At 35.6% G+C, this 19,322-nt stretch overlaps 1 protein-coding gene across 2 annotated transcripts in view; it reads right to left on the bottom strand.

Moving 5' to 3' along the window:
- Positions 1 to 5,911: 5,911 nt before the first annotated feature.
- The window catches only part of HCRTR2 (hypocretin receptor 2), a 101,234-nt gene continuing 87,823 nt past the window's right edge, over positions 5,912 to 19,322 (bottom strand). The window contains exons 6-9 of one of the 2 annotated variants that reach the window (XM_071218389.1): positions 16,680 to 16,900; positions 13,607 to 13,728; positions 11,354 to 11,579; positions 5,912 to 8,217 (exon numbers count right to left, since the gene is read on the bottom strand). In XM_071218389.1, the coding sequence (XP_071074490.1) occupies positions 8,163 to 8,217; positions 11,354 to 11,579; positions 13,607 to 13,728; positions 16,680 to 16,900 (624 nt within the window). In that variant the 3' untranslated portion in view covers positions 5,912 to 8,162. The remainder of the gene's footprint in view (positions 8,218 to 11,353; positions 11,580 to 13,606; positions 13,729 to 16,679; positions 16,901 to 19,322) is intronic. The other variant, XM_058307662.2, reaches the window with a different exon arrangement.

The raw sequence follows: 19,322 nt of genomic DNA, 5'->3' as shown, positions 1-19,322 counted from the left end.
TAAGAATAGCAGCAAGTTCCATCTAGAAAATACAGCTGCTTTCTAGAAAGAGGTTTGAAAAGTCTGTTTCACTTTAAGTCCAAAGTGACACCATCCAGTGGGAGTACAAAGAGTTTTTCTTTGGATTATAACATTTTTGATATCAAAAATTGTTGGTTGAAAATCTAGAACTGGGGAAATATCTGTGAATCTTAACAACAGCCTGAAATGCAGTTATGTTCCCAGGGAAGAACAGTGCCATGCAACTGAGCTCTCTCTCTGACTGGGGTTATATTAATAATATAGCCTGTGCCTAAATTCAAACTTATTTTATATCCAAATATGCCTAGAAAGCCAATTGAGAAGTATAAGCTCTATAAGCTTTGGATATTCAGGGAGGATGCAAGCCAAATGTGTCAAACTTACCTAGAATGTGGGGGGTTCGTGCTAAAAGCTTAACTGGAATGTAGGGGATATGTGTTAACTCAAGCTTGCCTGGAGGAAATAACCTATTTAATACTCAGATAAAACACTTGAAGAAACTAAGAAAAAGTCCTTTTGTATACTTTGACTCCCCACTCTTAAATCCTCTGTATGAAAGGGACCCAAAAATTCTGTTTGGGGCTCGATTTTTATCAGGACAAGAGTCCGCCGAGTCCAGCCAGTCGAAATAAACCATCCTTCTCAGAATTCTCGCATCCTGGCCTTCGATACCACGTACACCCAACTTCTCTCTGCTACTACATTAACATGCACTGAAAATTAAGAAGTCAAAGGAGGACAGTGGCTTGAATGAAATGCTGGCTACTCCAGTCAGTGAGGGAGGACAGAAAGGCCCACAGACTACAAAAGTTCTCAAGATATAATGGAGTCTGCTTTAAAACAGATCAAAAGTTCGGTCCCTTTGAGCCTTCAACAAAAAGCCAAGAGTTATATGCCAGTCTAGACCAGCTGAATCAGAATCCCTGAGTCCTACCCCAGATCAGCAGAAATACTGTTGTGAGTGGTGTCAAGGAATCTTCATTTTGAACTAGAATATCAGGGGATTTGGAAACTGAAATGGGTTTGGTAGTTACTTCCATGAAAGCATAGCCACAATAATTTTAGCTTGTAAGCAAGGGATAATCAAACATTTTAATCATTTAAAAATACCTTCAGTAAATTTCTCATAGAATACCCAGCTTTAAGTATCACTGTCTTGGTATACCCTCCAAGATAACCTGCTTGAAAGATATATACCATAGTGTTTGGATATGGTGTCTTGTGTGGGTGATAATGATTTTGCAGAAGCTAAAATCTTAGGGCAAGGCATCATACTGCACAGTCATTTGTGGTCTTATTGCAGCATAGTTATACACAATAGTGATGTTGACTTAAAATAGTTTATTTAAACCCCATCTTGATGGTAGTAGTTTAGAGCTGTTTCAGTGGTCTATTTTGAATGTTCCAAATGGCAACAAGACCATGTAACATGTATATAAAACATTTTTCTGTACTCTATAACACGAAAAGAGGTCCTATGTTCATCAAATTTAAGCATGGTAATGAATCATATTTTTTCTAAAGTTTAAAGGAAGGTATGAAACTCATTACCGTTTAACCCCACTGGAAAATCTTTTCCATGGGACATCTTAATAGACCCTGACTTTTGAGAAATTGTTGACTTGCAGAACCAATATGAGCATCAATAGTAGGGTTTACCAGCACACTTTCTTTGGCAAAGAGATAGGGAGATGTCAGGTTTTAGAACAAGTTGCTTTCAGGACTATTTTCAACCTACCTGTTAATTGTTAATGAGTGATAAGCATGGAAACATCTCTCAGAAGAGTATAACAAAAGTTCTTAACTTTTGAATCACAGATTTCTGACGATGGAATGAGGGAAATATTTTGTCTTTAACAACCTTCTGTACTCCATGATCTTTCTCCATTGCAATTACATGCAAAGTAAGTCATAAGAACTGAATTTGGGGACAAGAAGTTTAAGAAGAAGGTGCTCCCTTTCAGCAACAGGAGTACAGCAACTATGCAGTAACATTTGGAGCTAAATATTCAGATTCTATTGGTTTTAAAAAAATGGTTGACAGATGCTTCTTTATCCAAATAAGGAAAATGGGCTTTTATATTTGGAAGAATATACATGCAAGGGAGGATATATACTTAGTAAAATAAAGAGAAAAGAACAGCTTTCCAATCAGAATATTTTGATTAATTAACTCAATTCTTAAGAGCCAAAATAGTTGATAGAGTACTTGGAAAATGCTCCTTTCAAAGTAGGAAAAAAGACAATATAATTATTATAATAATCAAATAAAGGGGAGTTCTGCTGCCTTTTCAAGATGCCAGAATATGGTGCTGTAAATCTACTATTTCAATAGTTCTCAGGGGAAGGAATAAAGTTACAGGATTAACAAAGTAAAAAGAGTTCCAGCTGCAGATGCATTTAAGATGGATAATTAACTATTTAAAAAAGATGAATAAGTAAGGAAAGTATTAATGACTACCAAAGGAAAGAAGGGAAAAAAATAGAAAACCTACCCACCCTCTCAAACACACAGAATTAAAAGAGAAGATTGAACAATAAAAAGTAAGGATTGTATAAGGTTTGTGAGATCAAATTAATAAGATTTATAGGGACAGAAATATAGTGTGGGAATAATGAAATTATTTTCCAAAGGAGGAAAAAATTAATGTGGACTCATTATAGCTGAGTTAGGGTGAAGAAAACTGGTGTAATTAACCCCATGACAGGCTTTCCAGCCAGAGATGTGAGTAACAGGAACACAATCCTGAAACGAAGTAGAGGGTTCTGCTGGCCTGGCCTTCTATCTCTATGAGCTTTTGAACCTTGCTTGAACTGTGTTTATTTACAGTACTCCATCTGAGTAGGCACTGCTGGATGAAAACTGTCAGTATCTTCATTAGAACAAGAAAGTAAGAATTTTTGGAAATAAAACATTTCTAGTAATGCATAGGATTCCCCCTGATGGTCCTGCTTTTCTCTGAGTGGGGAGGGAAGCAGAGCCCAGAAGGGACTGGTAAACTGGAATAAAATAAAAGGATAAAGAACCCAGTGATCTCACTAAGGTTGAGGGGGGAAGGTATAGTAGGAAGGGAGGAGAGAGAAAAGGATGGAGGAATAGTTGTTGGCCTGGACTAGATTATTAGTTCAGCCTTCAAGTGAAGGATGTGTTGTCATGGGAGATATTGAGGTATAAAAAATGCAGTCTATGAAAGAAGCTTGATGATGAATGGTAGAAATTAAAGTCATTCTCATCCAGGAGGTCAAGGAAGTCTGAAGCTGGATTCCTGGATGCATTATCGCAGGGACTGGAGTGTATGACTGCAAGCCTAGTGCCAGTGTGTGTGAATGAGGCGTGGAGAGACAAAGAAGCTGACAACATCAAAAACAGAGAAAGGTTGATGTAAAGCCCTTCAAAGGGGCCAATATTTTACTCACGAATGAAAGAGCAGTCACCTGGACATAGAAATGGTGAAAAGGGAGAATGCTGATGCTACCTTTCAGGTTGATGGTGATTGGAGAATGGGAATAGTATTCTGAAAACAAGGTTTAGTTTCAGTAAAAGAAGGTATGCACTTTGTAAACTCTGAGACCATAGGTGATTTGTTCATGGTGGAAATCCCTTTCTAGAGGGTATTACAGAAAGAATTGGGAGAAAATGGATCTGGGATTTTGGAGGAGATAGACATTTTATGGAGCTCTCCTTTATGATTGTTCCAGATTGCTACAGTCATAGGAGCTATGAAATGACCCTACATTCTTTAAGGTGCCTAATCTGGGCATAAAGTAGGACAAGTGCCAAAGCTGACTAAAGCTCAGGTGGTATTAGGCCAATGTCTCCAAATTGTTGAGCATGTTGCATAGCATGATACAAAAGAAACTGTGGTATGCTGTAAGTGGAAATTAATGGTCATACTCGACGATCAACCAAAAGAAGGACGTGAAAAAATATGTTTGGATCAAGAAAACAATATTTAGAAAGCAAAAACAAACCCATCCTAAGATTAGCCAGTGTAGCTGCTAAGACCTCATACAGCGCTGTGGCCAGCTTCCCTATGTTTTTATATTCTTAGCTTTCAGAAGATCAGAGGATGGTCACCAATGGGGAGATACCATGTCTGCAAGCTCTACTTTCCCAGATTTAAAGTCTTCCGAAAATATTTTTGTAAAACAGAAAAGAACACTTGATAGGGCACCTTAACAAAAAATGTGAAGGGTAAGGACCAGGCCTTGAAAAGAAGTATTACACAAATCCACATCAAAGAGAGTTTCTGTTTATCATAGAGAAATTGGACTTGAGAATGTCATGATGTCTATTTAAGAGCTTATAGAAAAAGTAGTGACAAGTGGAATGGTTATTTGATGTGTCATGTAACAAAATGAGGCTAAGACAAAACAAAGTGTATGTAATTCACATTGCATATGTGTAAAATGTAGATGAATGAAACAATGAAGACTCATTATATTAATATCATTTGAGATTTTGGAGTCAGAGGAAGCAGGTTATTGTTTCCAGCTTTTGTACTAAGTATGTGAATTTGTACAAATAACTTATTTTCAAAACTCTTAAGGTTGAGTTTTTTTCATTTGTAAATGTTAATATCTAACAGAATTATGGAGAGAACTAAATGAGATAAGATATGAAAATCTCATAGGAGAATGCTTGGCACAATTAAGTTCTCAATATATGCTAACTCTTAAAATGAATGTGCTGATAATACTCTAAAATGATCATTTTTCCCATCCCGTAATGGATATTCCCCATGACCTAGACATAGCTTCAGAGACAAGTTCTCCACTTTGTTTTCTTGATTCCTATAAAGAGAAGTTGTAAATTTGTGCCCTGTGAAGGGGAACATCACTTCCTTCTAGAGAGGCTCTCACTTTCACATCTGCAATAAATCGAGCTTCATGTTGCCACACACTGTTGAGGATTTTCTAGTCTCACAAATGTTTTGTTTGTACCAATCTCCATTGGAAATGAATATATTAGCTTACACATTGTGAAGCTGATTGGAAATGGATTATATAATAAATGACAGGGGTCTTTCTTTTTGGTTTGTTTTTGTTTCATTGAATATTATCTTAATGGCTATTGTATAGGAACTGGACATATGAAAAAGAGTGTAATATCTGTTTTGTTTCTGAAGGTGACAGAGGTGATACATCCTCTAACATATCTCCCCCACTGACTGGCCATGGTTTTGGCCTAAGGTTCTCAAAATTGGGATTGCTGGTTGAGGCAGGAATTCAGATGAGACTTAGGAAAAGAGCAGACACATATCCAGAAGACTACTGATAAACATGGATATTCTGGGAAGAAAATAAATGGCTTTTTTTAGGTGAAATATTTTTAATTGTTATTTCATCTTTTCTCAAATTGGCAACTTGCCACTTGTTTCATTTCAGAAGCTTGTAAGAAGCTGAGACAATGAGCCATACTTGTTGGATAGAGTTGAGCTGAAGGAAGGGTAAGGAACTCTGTCAGGGAATGCAAGCCATGTGTGCAATGCTTAGTTTGCAATGACTTCAGAAGGATAGTAAGTAAACAGTGAAAGGAGGACAACACTAAAGGGGGAGGTGCTTTAAGAACTTTACTCTCTGCTTCTCTGCTTCCTATGTGAGGGCTACTGGCCTGTACCAAGATGAAGATGTGGTGACCTCTCTTCTGGGCTGACTCTAGGAATAGGAGTAGTGGCCAAGTAACTAGTCTGTGATAACAGGGAAGTCAGAGTAAAACTTTCTCACCACTGAAATATAATAGCTAGTATTGGGATTTTACTATGTGAGGGTCATTCTGTCTTGTGAAACACCCCATATTCAAATCACCTTTCTCTAGAAGGAGTCAAGTATTAACCATACCCAGTTACTTTGGCTCCCTCTATGATAAACTTTAGAGTAAACAGGTCTGAGTAAAAATGCATTTGTTTATTAAAATTCTTGGCATTTGAGTCTGTAATTTATCAGACTCATTTTTAGGTAAAAGAAAAGCGGAAAACATACATTTAAAAATGTGTCATTTAACTTAAATAGTCCTAAAATTTTAATTTTTTGCCTAAGAAAAAATTAATTATGTAAATGCCATGATTATCAGCCTGATAAGAAATTAAAAATCATGAAGAGGTCATTATTTCCTCTAAGACAAATGAAATTGATTTTTTCAATCAAATAAAAGCTCTAAAACTAATACTAAATGTATATGATTTTACATGATTTTATGAAACATTTCTTTATTGATTTTAACATTTTTTTATTATAGTATCTGCTACAAAGAACAGCATTAAAAACTTTTTGATCATGGTTATCCCTGGTTGAATAAACTTATTGGGGAAAATATTTTGGTCATTAAATACTTCACTAGAGGGCTTAATTCAATCTTTAATTGCAAAGATTTGATACTAATTATAAATGAGTATCCAATTTATCTAATCAACAACAAGTTTTTCATACAATAGAGAGGGCCACATGGATGTGATTACAGAATTTTCAATATGGTTTTTACTTAAAACTACAAAATGAGCATCCCTCACAGCAGTAGGTGTATAATCACATTGGATTTGATAGCAAATTTCTTCATGAAGATACAGCACAATCAGACATAAAGAATTATAGGTGGATAAGGTAATTGTTAAACAAGTGACATAATAAGATGTTACACACATGGGATACAAAAATCATAGAAAGACATTTCATGAGAAACTGAAAAGGCATTCTAACTACAAAGCCTATAAGGAAAATTTAAGAGAAAATAGAAGTATGTGGCATGTGGAAGGGACTCTTTCTCTCCACCCCACCAGACCCTCTTTAAAAGCAGCAGCTCTGTAGAAAAAAATGTCCTTTGAACTTTGGGAGAGTGTTTGTCATCCCTTTGTACTTCCCCTTCTGTGAAGGATAAAGTAAATAGAATGGACTAAAATTAACAATATTTTCTCTTTAAAAATTTATTATTTCACTTCATGCAATTTGAAGCTAATTGCACACAACCCTTTGGAATTTACTTTTTCTTTTTTTAGACTTGTAACTTTTAGGAAGTAAAAAATTCATATATTATAAAATTAACTAGAATTGAAACACTTTCTATATTGTAATGACTGGTCAGCTTTTTTGAAGGGTAGTTCATTTCTATTATGATTTATATCCAGAGGAAAACATTCTATTACTATACTAGTATTAAATAATGATGTTCCTCCTCATAATTTGTGTTCCTAAAACAGCTTCCAGGTTTTCTTTGTTTTCATATTTCAGGTTTAAGAATATACACAGAACTTTTCATAATAGTTAGCTTAATTTTCATGAAAACAAAGTACATTGGGAGAGAAATTCAATTTCTTTGTGCATGACACTAACAATTAACTTTTAAATGTTTTGTGTCGGGTATTAAATATCTAAGAATCTTTTCCAGCCTTCAGTATTTTAGAAGTCATTTTCCTCATAAAGAAGTCATCTTTTGCCAAGAGTGGAGGAATTCAAATATTCAAGTGTTGATGGATTTGCAGAAATTCAGAAATGATGAAGTCAAAATGGATTCTAAGTTAGATAAAATTATTCTCTCATCCCTATTTATAAAATTTCATAATATTAATGATATCTTACATTAAATCTTTGAAATACAGCAAAAGAAAGAGAGGAGATACATATTCCATATAAAATATGAAACAGTCAAGCACGTTGCTTTCATAAATGTCTTCTCATTTATGTTTTTAGCACATAATGAGGTAAGTAGTTTACCCTTTGTTCCGTAAGATTGGCAGGGTTTCAGAATACTTGTTTCCATACCATTAGTACTTCTAACTCATCATACCAAATTCAGACCCATTAGAAAGATTATTCCTGGATCCCTACATTGAGAGCTATGTACATGATCTATTATTCCATTCCCAGAGATTCTTTAAGTACCATATTATTTTTCCCCTGTCAGGACAGGTTCATGCTTAGAAACGGGCTCCCTCTCAAAACTCAGATTTTAGTATGTGTAAATAAAATTGGGCTTTGAAAGTTTTAGTTAGCAACTCAAGTCATCCAGATAACCATGAGCCACACAGCTGCTGTAGAACCAGTCTTCTTTCACAAGCACTTATAACACAGTGGCAACTGCTTTGCAAACAATTATCTCTTAGAATGAGATGACACTGAGATTCAGCATTAATATTCAGCCTCTTCTTTCAGACTTCCAACCAAGTTGACAGCAGTGATGATGGCGGTGCCTGTTGTAGGTACCTGTGCAATAAAAAACTTTATTTCACGTAAGCCAATAAACAGGTACCAGTTGATATCATTTAGAGCAGTGGTGCTCAACTTTTAAAATGATGCTTCAGAATCACCAGTGGAGCTTATTAATACCCAGATTGCTGGATCCTTATTTTTTATTTTATTTTATTTTTTTTATGAGTTCTTCTTTATTAGAAAAGAAATTAGCCATCCACAGTCACAGTAGAAACATCCAAAAGGAAAGGACCATAATCTTGCTATTCTAGGACAAAATTAAACTTCATGGTAAGGGATTCTTAAATTTTCAGAGTGGAAAAAGAAAAATGAAAAAAATTGAGAATCATTTAAGGCAGTGTTTCTCAAATTTAGCTCCTTCCACAGACACATTCTTAGACAAAGTAATGCGGGATTTCTATGGTAATTTTTAAAATTTTGCATTTCAGCTTGGGTCCTCAGCTGTTTCATGGAATTGTTGAACATTATCCACGAGAACTTTAAGTTGTCAAGGTGTAGAACACTAACTCAGGACAGTGATACTTAATATGGGATAAGGTGGGGTGAAAATGACTAAGGGGGGATATATGCATATAGTTTGAAAAAGCATATTTAAGAAGCTATTGATTTCAAAATGCAAATTCTAGAAAGTCAAGCTCAACAAAATAAGTTTAGCTAATGGGTAGTGGCAAAGACCAAATATAGGTTCACTCAGGAGGGCCTAGAATAAACATGATTGTGGTTGAGAAGCACTGGTTTAGAGTTAGAGGTAAGAGTGCTGGCACAAGGAGAATAGTCAATAGGAAAAACATGTCCAAGAGAAAGAACCAGAACTTGTCATGATCTTTTGGAACCCAAAAGGCCAATCCAGAAGAAAGTCAAGATGGTCCATCAATCTTTTCAGCCCCGTGGTATGGGGAAAGTTGTCTACTTTTTGATACTGTTCCAAAAGAAGAAAAGCTTTCTTCCCCTGACTCCAAATTCCACTCTGCCTATTTTAATTATTTGGTTAATTTATTTCAGAATTTAAGTAAACAGTTGCTGTAGTTAGGTAAGAATAGTCCCAGATCCATCCACCAAGAAGTGCTTGTAATCTGTGTGTTAACAAGGCCTCCTGGTGATTCTGGTTTCGTAGGTCTGGAATAGGGTGGAAATTTTCATATTCTAATAATTTCCCAGATGATGCTAATGCTGATGGTTCAGGGATCATACTTTACACTGATTTAGAGTGAAGGAACTCTGACTTCCAAGTCTGTCCTAAACACACAACTACGTAACTGCCATTTCTCAGACTCTCTTTCTCAGTCTTATGATGAGAACTACATATTTTAGGATCTAAATAATTTGTTTCTAACTCAGATATTACTTGGCTATTAAGGCATATGATCAATATTACTGAGATTATCCTCTAAGTATTTAAAGTGCTAACCTTCTTCATAATTGGAAAAGTACAACTCTTCTTTGATGTAGCATAAATAAGAAAAAGGTTCTCAAATGTACAAAGGGGAGAAAGGAGAGAGTTACAATACTTTACTCTTATTGGTATAGTTCTGATTTTTAGTACTGTAATTTCAATACGTCTCAAATGAGCAGATAGTTTGTGCTTTAAATTGAGTAGCAAAAAGCACAAGATAATAGTACCCAATTTCTAAGATTTGAAAAGAAGCATGTATAATTTGTTTTATTGCTTTCCTCTAAGAGTGATGAACTGGAAAATGTGAGAAAAGGCCAATATATTAATGTTATCTTCTATAAAAACTTTCTTAAAATACTGTGCTCCATGTCTTTGGGTTCAATAAAACCAGAACTCTCACTGCTATAATATAAGCTAAAAGCATCTTTTCATGAGCACTCTTTTTAAGTTGTAATTGAATTTTAAAGTGAATATTTGAATCCAAATAATTTTACAGAGTAACAAATTTGAAATATTGTATGTTTTGACTCACAGGTCTTGCATTTGACAATACACACACAAGATTCATTTGTGCTTGAGTTAAGAACAAGCTCCTTCATTCTCCTAATCTCTTGGCACTTAGCTCAGGCCCAGGTAGATAACAGTGTCACTGTGATGAAGTGGACAAAAAATGTGCAGCCTGAGGGAGTCATCCTGGTTCTTGGCTTGTTAATCTGCCCAACCTCAGCTCTTTCTCCCTCAGAGTTGTTCATTCCCCAGAACCTAGCACAGTGGATGCTTCCTGGTAGGTATTTAATAGATGTTTGTTACATTTATATGAATGCAGACATTTACCATTAAATATCCATGGTGATAACTTTTCCAATATGAGACCAACTGTGATTTAATGGTCTACTACTTCTTTTTTTAATCAATCTCATTCTTAATTCAACCCAGCAAGGCTGAAGACATAATTTCTATTGGTTGAAAGAATATAATAATGAGAGTTTACCTTATTCTTAAATGTTGAAGTCTTTCTTTAACATTTTCCTTAGAGATGGAAATTATTATGTATTAATAGTTACTCTAGAATTTTTATTTTAATAGAATCTTACTATTTTATATTTTAAAACAAGAAATGTTACCAATGGTGAGGTCATAAATATGAGAAAATTGTGTAAATGAGTAACAATAAAATAAATGGGAAATGAAGTTTAACAGTATATATTTTTATATATACTTGAAAAATAGCCTTGGAATTATCTAATATATTATGCTATTTTATATGTAAATAGTCTCAGCTGTCAGGTCATAACTTCAGTCTTTTGTGATTTTTAGAACTATAAAGACAGCTATCATATGTCAATAATTCAAAGTTAGTAATTGCTACTTCTTAGTAGTGCTAACTTGTACCACTACTTAGTAGGTAAAAGAAAACCGTTGAATAACTTTTGAATGTGAGTGATAACAAGGGATTTATAGAAAGTAGAAATGCTCAAACATTTAATTGGCATGAATCATAACATACGGAACTAAAAGTGGAGGTTGAATTTCTAACAAGTTTAAATCAAAAGTTGAGAAATCATTTTAAACTGACTTTTTTTTATTTCCAAAGAGCAATAGGTTAAAAATAAAAATTGATTCACAAAGTAAGTTTAGCTTCAGATCATTGGGATAATAAAATTTCTGTTTACAGATATTTTTTTAAAAAAGAATAGTTTTACTCTGGTAGCCTTGCCATAGGGATAAATATTCTACCAGCTGTGAAGCGGCCCCGCTCCGTTGGCGGCTGGGAGTGTGGTTATGCTGGTGAGCACCACCTGCTCTGAGAGTTTTGATACGTTATCAAAGTTGCTGATCTGGGTGGTAAGGGACTTCCGGCTCTCTGTGCTTGTTCGTCCCCTGGCGAGTCGTTCCTCCTGGCGATGGTGAACTCCAAGGCAACAGCAAGAAAATGCAGCTTTAAATTCTTCTCGAAATTTTCCTGGCAAACGAGGAAAATGAAAGGAAAAGGAATCATGTGTAAATAGTTTCCAACAAATCGCGAATAGAGTGTAACAGAGGGACTCCCTTAAGACAGACTAGCAGGGAGTTGCTGTATTTTGCCAGGATGGGGAAAATAGGAAAAGGAAATTAAGTTTACGGGAAGCTTGGTAGACTCTTGAAACAATGAGGTATTTCTATAAAATAATGAGACTGATTTTCATGGGGGACCCTTGGAGATTGTTTCATTCATATAGAGTCAAAACTCATGAATGTGGATTTATTTTAAATACATATAAAATATATTTTAAATATATTAAAAGTGGTTATCAATAGAAATACGCCCAGGAGATACTTAATAATTATATAATGATAAAAACCATATCATACATTGCTAAAACCACATAGAAATGACACCTGCGATGTACTCTGATGAAACTGTTCTGACAAAATCAATTCAACAAAATATTTAGAGAAATATCTTAAATTACCTAGAAAAATATCTTAAGTTTCATAATTGACACAAGGTAGAACAAATGCTTTTGCTGGGAAAAAAAAATTTGAAAACACAGCTTCACAGGAAATTCCTTGTCTTTAAATTGGGGAAAACAGATCTATGAAAATGGAACAATCACCTTTACAAGGGTGTGTGACAAGTGTTGGGAATCATCAGGTTTTCTCGGAATCTCAATTACTCCTGGGTTATTAAGAGATTAAATAAAAAATAAGTTTGTTGAAGGACTTGGCACAGTAGCACATAGCAAGTTCTCAGTAATTATCAGGTACCTTCCCTGTACCACTATTGTGCCATACTGAGATCTTAGTTCCTTCCCTTGCTTCAGCTTCCAACACTTTTCCCTATAACCCTGGAGTAGGTTTTATCTGCTCAATACAAGCCTCAGGGCTTTGCAGCCCTAAACCCATTGGCATCCAGAACTTCTGCAGTCCAAGCTCCGCATCCTCCCGCTCCTTCTCCTTCCAAACAAAACACTGAAGCAGTGCTATCAGTTTGTCTCAGTCCTAAAGTAGTCTTCATTATGAGTGAGATTGGGTGGAGCTGGGGACCACAGGAAGGAGGGGCAACTGAATAAAAAACAAACTTCACATCAAGATACTCAATTTTTTGAAAGGCAAAATAAAGCAGGTATAGGTAGGATGTGTGCCACGGAGAAAAAAAAAAGACAAAGCAATTTTTAAAAATCAAATTGCCTGGTTGTTTGATTTTTTAAAATCCACACAACCAGAAACCAAAGATTAAGTTGAAAAAAGCATTTATTTATTACACATGCCATAAAACTGTTTGCTTCTTCATTCCTATAAAATTGCTATATATTTGGAGATTGAAGTAAAAAAGAAATAGCCAACGTTTTGGAGATGAGGACAATACTGAAAGTCAGTTGGGCCAAATATTTCTAAATAAAACAATAATTATTTAAATGATTTTTTAATAATACTGATTCTACAGACAGATGAAATCAGTTGCAGGTGTGTGTGTGTTTGTATCATTTAGCTTATGTGTTATTTAGGAACAATTTCATTTTTGTGGTCACTGAGGAAATTTGAGATAAACCCACAATATGTTACACATAATAGAGCAAAACATCTAAAATTGGAAAAATTACTATTTAATCTCAATTAAGCTACACATTTTGACAAAGGAAATAATGCTGCAAATTTTTTTTCAGGTCAAATAAATTTTTATTTAATGATAATTAAAAAGTACGGCAAGCAAGATTCTTTGCTATTCACTTCTCACAATTTTCATTTTCTATTCATCATTTCTTCTAAGTTTTACAGAATTAAAAAAAAAAAAACTGGCACTTTTCTCCGATGAGTTGGGTAGATATATTCTTTCTCATAAGGAAAGAAACTCAAGACAGATCAGGTCAGGGAAAATAATATCTCCTTGTGCAGTAACTAAACTGTTCGTATAGTTGAAGAATGTCCGTGTCCCAAGCCTCTTCATCATTGGTCCATCACCATTGATTAGAATTGTGGTTTATGTAGAAGAAACAGTTGAAAACTCACCACTGAGAAAATTATAAATAATGGGGTTCGCAGCACTATTGGCATATACCAGCCAGTGTGAAAATGTAAACCAGGCGTATACAGTCTCTCTGTCTTCCGTGTGGGTAAACATCCCAAACACCCTGCAGGAAAAGAAACAGTAACAAAAAATCGAGTGTGATTCTGGAAAATACATTTTAAGCAATCAAATTCAAGGTTGGTGAAAGCTCTTGATAGAGGCTGCCTGACCAGTGGCCTCCTCTGCTTCAGACACTGACCATTGATGGGTTTCTAGTTTTGCAGTAGGTTAGAATAGTTTCTGTACCTGAACAGAATCTCCATAGCATGATTAATAAAACAGAAGTCAAATTAGGTTAGAGAAGAAAGGTCTCTCCTTTGTGCAAAGAGCAAATGCAGTATATCTTGTGGGTAAGAATGCAGCATATATATCTATCTCCCTTATTTCATTTTGTTTCTAAATACAGTCAAGCAATGCTGTTTTGATCTTCCGTTATGTGTGTTATTATGTGCGCTTCTAAACTGCAGTCTCTAAGCTCATCTTCGTACTTTTATCTGTGCATTGATCAAAGTACTACACTTCTTCAACTCCAATCTGCCTGGTCTTGCTGAAATTTGCCTTCTGGGATGTCCTTATATCCGGAGAAGAACTAGCTTTCAGCAGACAACATTCTGGTTATTTCTTAACATTCATGAGCCTTAGTTTGTATTTATTATCTTGAACTCTAAAAAGATCCTTTAATTGTGATATCTTTTTAAAGATTTGTTCCATACTTAGATGTATCTTATCTACAGAATTCCATGCACTATCCCATAGCAGGTAACCTGCAACTTCCCAAAATGTTTAGGCTGAAGTTTATAATGTATTTCCTGTCAGAAACTCCATCCCTGATTGTAAGATTTGTGTACTATTTATATGCTTGCTTTTCAATAAGAAGGCATAAGATAGAAATGCATTTCCTGAATAAAATGATGCTCTCCTGAGCATTAGAATTTTACAAAAACACAATAGAGAGTAAAAAACATGGGCAAATTAAAGTACTAATATATTATGATCCTCTACCTTGATATACATTTGAAATCTTAGATAAATCAGAACTGCTTTAAAGAAATTGTTTTTAACTAGTGAGGCTGGGAATTAATGTGTGAGGGAAAAGAAAACACAAGTATGATATGCAAGGGCTAAAAGAGAAAAAAGCATTTGAAGAAAATGTGGGTGGCAAACAGAAAGCCAATTTTCAGGTTTTTTAAAAAAATGTATTTGTGTGAGAAAGAACAGAAATTTCAAAAATTAGAAAATATTTTTAATTTTCTGTGGACTTTCTTTTTAGAAAGCCATTTGTTTTCCATGGGAGGTTAGGTATTTAAAACCAGAAGAATAAAAGAAATATTATGGACAAGTAAACATATGGAAAGAACTGAAGGAAAATGCTGAGATTCAGGAAATCCAAGCGAGCAACACAGAACGTGACTAGGTCCAATTTTCATTAAATTTAAACTCCCTAAAAGAGTAGGTGCACATACACACACACAAGATAGAGAATAAAACCTGTCCAGGATGATACTATATTTTTAAAATACTTAAGAGCAGAAAAACACCATCTAGGAAAAGATGAGAATAAATTTGTATGAGGTTTCTGTGAAGAAGGAAAATGAGGGAAGTGTGGGAGGATATGGAAGGGAAAAATAACTCATTTTCTTGTAAGCCAGTATATATTTCTCAAGTACTCAAGTAACCAACTATCTTTTACCTTTAAGACAGTGTCTGTAGTAAATACTAATACTAAACAAAAGGTCCTTTTCCTTTTCTACTCCATTGAAAACTCCATTAAGCAATCAAAAAAACCATGGGCCAAAGAGAATAAGAAATCTTTGCAGCTGGTTATACCACCTTTAGTCTGTGTGACTCCAGCCAAAGCTGCCTCTCTCCAGAGTCTGCAGCTGGGAGGAATACGATATTGATTCTGAATTAGGGAAAAGTGAGAGAGCAGCCCTAGTTAAATACGAAGTCTTGTAAACAGAATTAGCATTGTCTTGGGACCATCTATGTGCAATGGTTATGATAATTCCCAATGAAGTTGGCCGGCCATGAAGTTCAAGTGTGTAATTCTTTTAACTGAATAGTTGTGCTTGCAATGTAACAAATAACATACTTTTCCTCACTGAAAATTTTTTGTGCCAATTTTTATTAATATTCACCCTAAGCTTGATTTACTGACTTCAGGAAATGAATTTTCTTTCTTTTTGTTTAAACATTCAACATCCAGTATCTGTCTTGATTCCACTTACAGTTAGTGCTCACAAATGTACTTTAAAGTATAATTTGAATGTTAACAAAACATTCTTATCTCTCTTTTTTAAAATTTTTTAGATAGAATGCTGTCACCATTTCCTATGTCTTTGAGAACAAAATTTTGGAAAATCCATTTGTTCTGATTAAAAACAAAGGAAAACAAAACAAAACCAAAAAAAAGCTTTAAAGCTGTAAATGAGGTTTTTTAACAGAAGAACTTTTTCTGCATCTAAGGCTCAGCAATTAGCTTGAAGAAGGGGGGCATCTGTTTTATGTCTGTCATCCAACAGAGGATTTGCACGGACAAGAGCATATGTCTGAGTGCTCTAAAAGGCTATTCACCTTACCCGTTGGTTCTCCAGTCAGTAACACCAACACATGGAATTATCTGGGCTGATGAGGCAGCAAGGCAGAGGATTTACATTTTTCTCTGGCTTTTATAATACCCTTGATTAAGAACATTGCAATGATGGATACGGGTCATTACATATTTTGTCATAATTTAAAAAATTGCACAGGGCAGAGCGTAAACCATAACATAAAAAATAATACACGGTTAGTGGCGATGCTTCAATAGGTGTTCATCAATTGCAACAAATGTACCCCACGAATGAAGGATGTTGTTAAGGTGGGGAAGAGAGGGAGGGGGAGGGAGAGGGAGCATATGGGAATCGCCTATATTTTTTTGGTAACATTTATGTAATCTAACGTTTCTTTAAAATAAATAAAAGAACCAAGTAATTGCAAGTTACTTCATTTCCATTTATAATAGGTGAACGTTACCTCTTTAGCACATTAAGGATGCTAATTGGGAGATAACAAATGGCAAACACCAAAAGCACAACCATCAGCATCCGGGCTGTTTTCCGTCTGGCTCGGATCTGCTTTATTTCAGCGGCTACAGCGCTAATCCGGGACTTGGTCTGCGGTCCTGGCCCTCGAGACTGCGAAACAGGCTGCAGGGCCTTCCATTTTCTCTGAACTACAGATGATGTTCCAGGAATCTGAAAGGAAAAGGGCGCGGGGACCTTTGACTTAGCACAGTTCCATTTCAGAGAAGTAATTAGAAGATAAAATTAGGAGAGCGTTCTACTGCCTATAGTTCAAATTTTGACAAGGTCTGAAAGGTCTGAGGGCCTGTTTCCTCAGAAAGTGTGCTGAATGGGGTATGTTCTCGGATTATAGCTCAAGTACCAAATAATTTGGGCCTAAAGGTAGATGGATCGTCACAATTTTGTCATGGTCTAAAGAGAGCAACAAGTGAAAAAAGGTATCTCCTTATCAAAATGGAAGTAAAAATTGAGGAAGGAGAGCGGTAAAGGGAGAAAAATCCACAATATCTTACCAGGAATTTTGTTTCAGGTTAGTACTTATGTTTAAAACAAAGTAACCTAGGTGGATTTTTCATGCTTCAATACTGCCATCTGCTGCCAGACGGAGAGAGAGGGGTTAACCACCTATTAATTTTTATTAGGTTTTCTGCTTCTCAGTTCAGGCCAATCCAAACCTTTGGAAGGGAATAAAAAATAAAATAAAATATTTTGTGTTGTTTTCTATTTGTTGTTATGAAATTGCTAGAAACCAATTTTGTGGTCTGGCGCTTTGAAATGCTCCATCCCTTGTGGTCTTTCATTAACATTTCAAATAGCTGGAATTCATAACAGCAGTTACATAACTTGTACTTTTCCATTTTCTTTTCAAAGTTATTTGATAATAGCAGGGAGTCTCTCCAAGTATAATATTTTCTTAATTATAAGCTTATGAAGATTGAAAGGGTTTAGTGAGCAAAACAATAAAATTCAGCCTGTGTAGTTCTTTTTTTCAAGAGGAAAATGTGCCAACAAGCACACCATGAGGCTGTCTTACTTCTATTAGGATTATTCAGCTGTTTCTTTTATCTCTGTGCTACAAGCCAGGATAGACCAATGAGTCCCTTTGGTCTCTCAGAATGAATGCTGGATGGATTGGTTTGCTTCATTCGTGACAAGATTCAAGACTTTTAGATGATCTTTAATCTGAGGACAGAATTTCAATATGACGTCCACACAGACCAATTAATAACAATGGTCTTCTTGTCCATAACTATTCTCACAAAGATAAAAAGGCAGATAATGTTAATGAAAACCTGTCCTTTAGCAGAAACACACTTGGCAAATTATTTCTCTTCTAGCTCTACATGTCCTGCTATATAGACTAACCTCACATACCAACGGTCCCACTCAATCTTTTAATCCACAGGCTGGAGGAGATAGAAACTGGGAATCCTTCCACTTTCACGAATCGCTTTTTAAATAAGATTTGTGGGGAAGTGGCAATGGATGATGGAGAGTTCCAAAAGAAGTCCAGAATTAGACTGTATAAATACCTGCTAAATGACTTTCAATTGTTTTTTAAATGATCTCCTAAAGATAATTTGAACTTAAGCGATTCTATCATTGAGTGTGCCTGAAGGAGTGAATTGTCCTGCATCTGATGACGTCTGCAATCGTCATCAAGTTCCTATAAAGAGAAATTGCCACAGAGAACAAAGCTATAGTGCCTGCAATCAGGAAAAAACAATAACAACAAATGCAGTGATGACACCCTCTTTTAGATGAGGAGCTACATAAGAGTAGAAGATGCTCGATCCTGCACTCAGCTTGAGGAACAAACAAATTTTCCATTGATAAGCTGTCTGTGTCCAGCAAAATATTAACAGTAATCACTGATATTAATTGAGCACTAGGCACTATGCCTTACCTTGAGCAATCCTTAAAGCATCCCTAAAAATAGGTTCTTGTAAATCCCACTTGTAGATGGTCAAACCCACCCTAAGAATAATTAAATAAAATATCCAACTCCATGCTGTTAATAAGTGGCATCAGAATTTGCACTAAGGTCTGGCAGATTGCAAAGCTCATCTTTTTTTCCCATTCTGTGTATGGTTTTCATTTATAAAATTAAAGCCAGGGAAGCAGATGTAGCTCAAGCCATTGGGCTCCTGTCTACCATATAGGAGGTCCAGGGTTTGATATCCAGGGCCCCCTGGTGATGGCAAGCTGGCCTGTGTGGTGAGCTGGCCAATGAAGAGTGCCGTCCCACATGGGGTACCACCCCATGCAAGAGTGTCACCCCATGGAGAAGTCCCAGCCAACACAGAGAGCTGATGAAGCAAGATGACGCAACTGAAAGAGACACAGAGGAGAGACAATAAGAGACTTAGCAAAACCAGGGAGCTGAGGTGGTACAAGAGAATGATCACCTTTCTCCCACTCCGGAAGGTGCCAGGATTGGTTCCCAGAACCACCTTATGAGAATACAAGCAGACACAGAAGAACATACAGTGAATGGACACAGACAGCAGAAGAGGGAGGGGGGGAAATAAATAAATAAATCTTAAAAGTGTGTGTGTGTGTATATATATATACAAAAAAAAATTAAAGCTAG

This window comes from Dasypus novemcinctus, chromosome 11 (assembly GCF_030445035.2).
Source record: "Dasypus novemcinctus isolate mDasNov1 chromosome 11, mDasNov1.1.hap2, whole genome shotgun sequence".
NCBI classification, from domain to species: Eukaryota; Metazoa; Chordata; class Mammalia; order Cingulata; family Dasypodidae; genus Dasypus; species Dasypus novemcinctus.
This window is presented reverse-complemented; position numbering and strand designations above follow the sequence as displayed.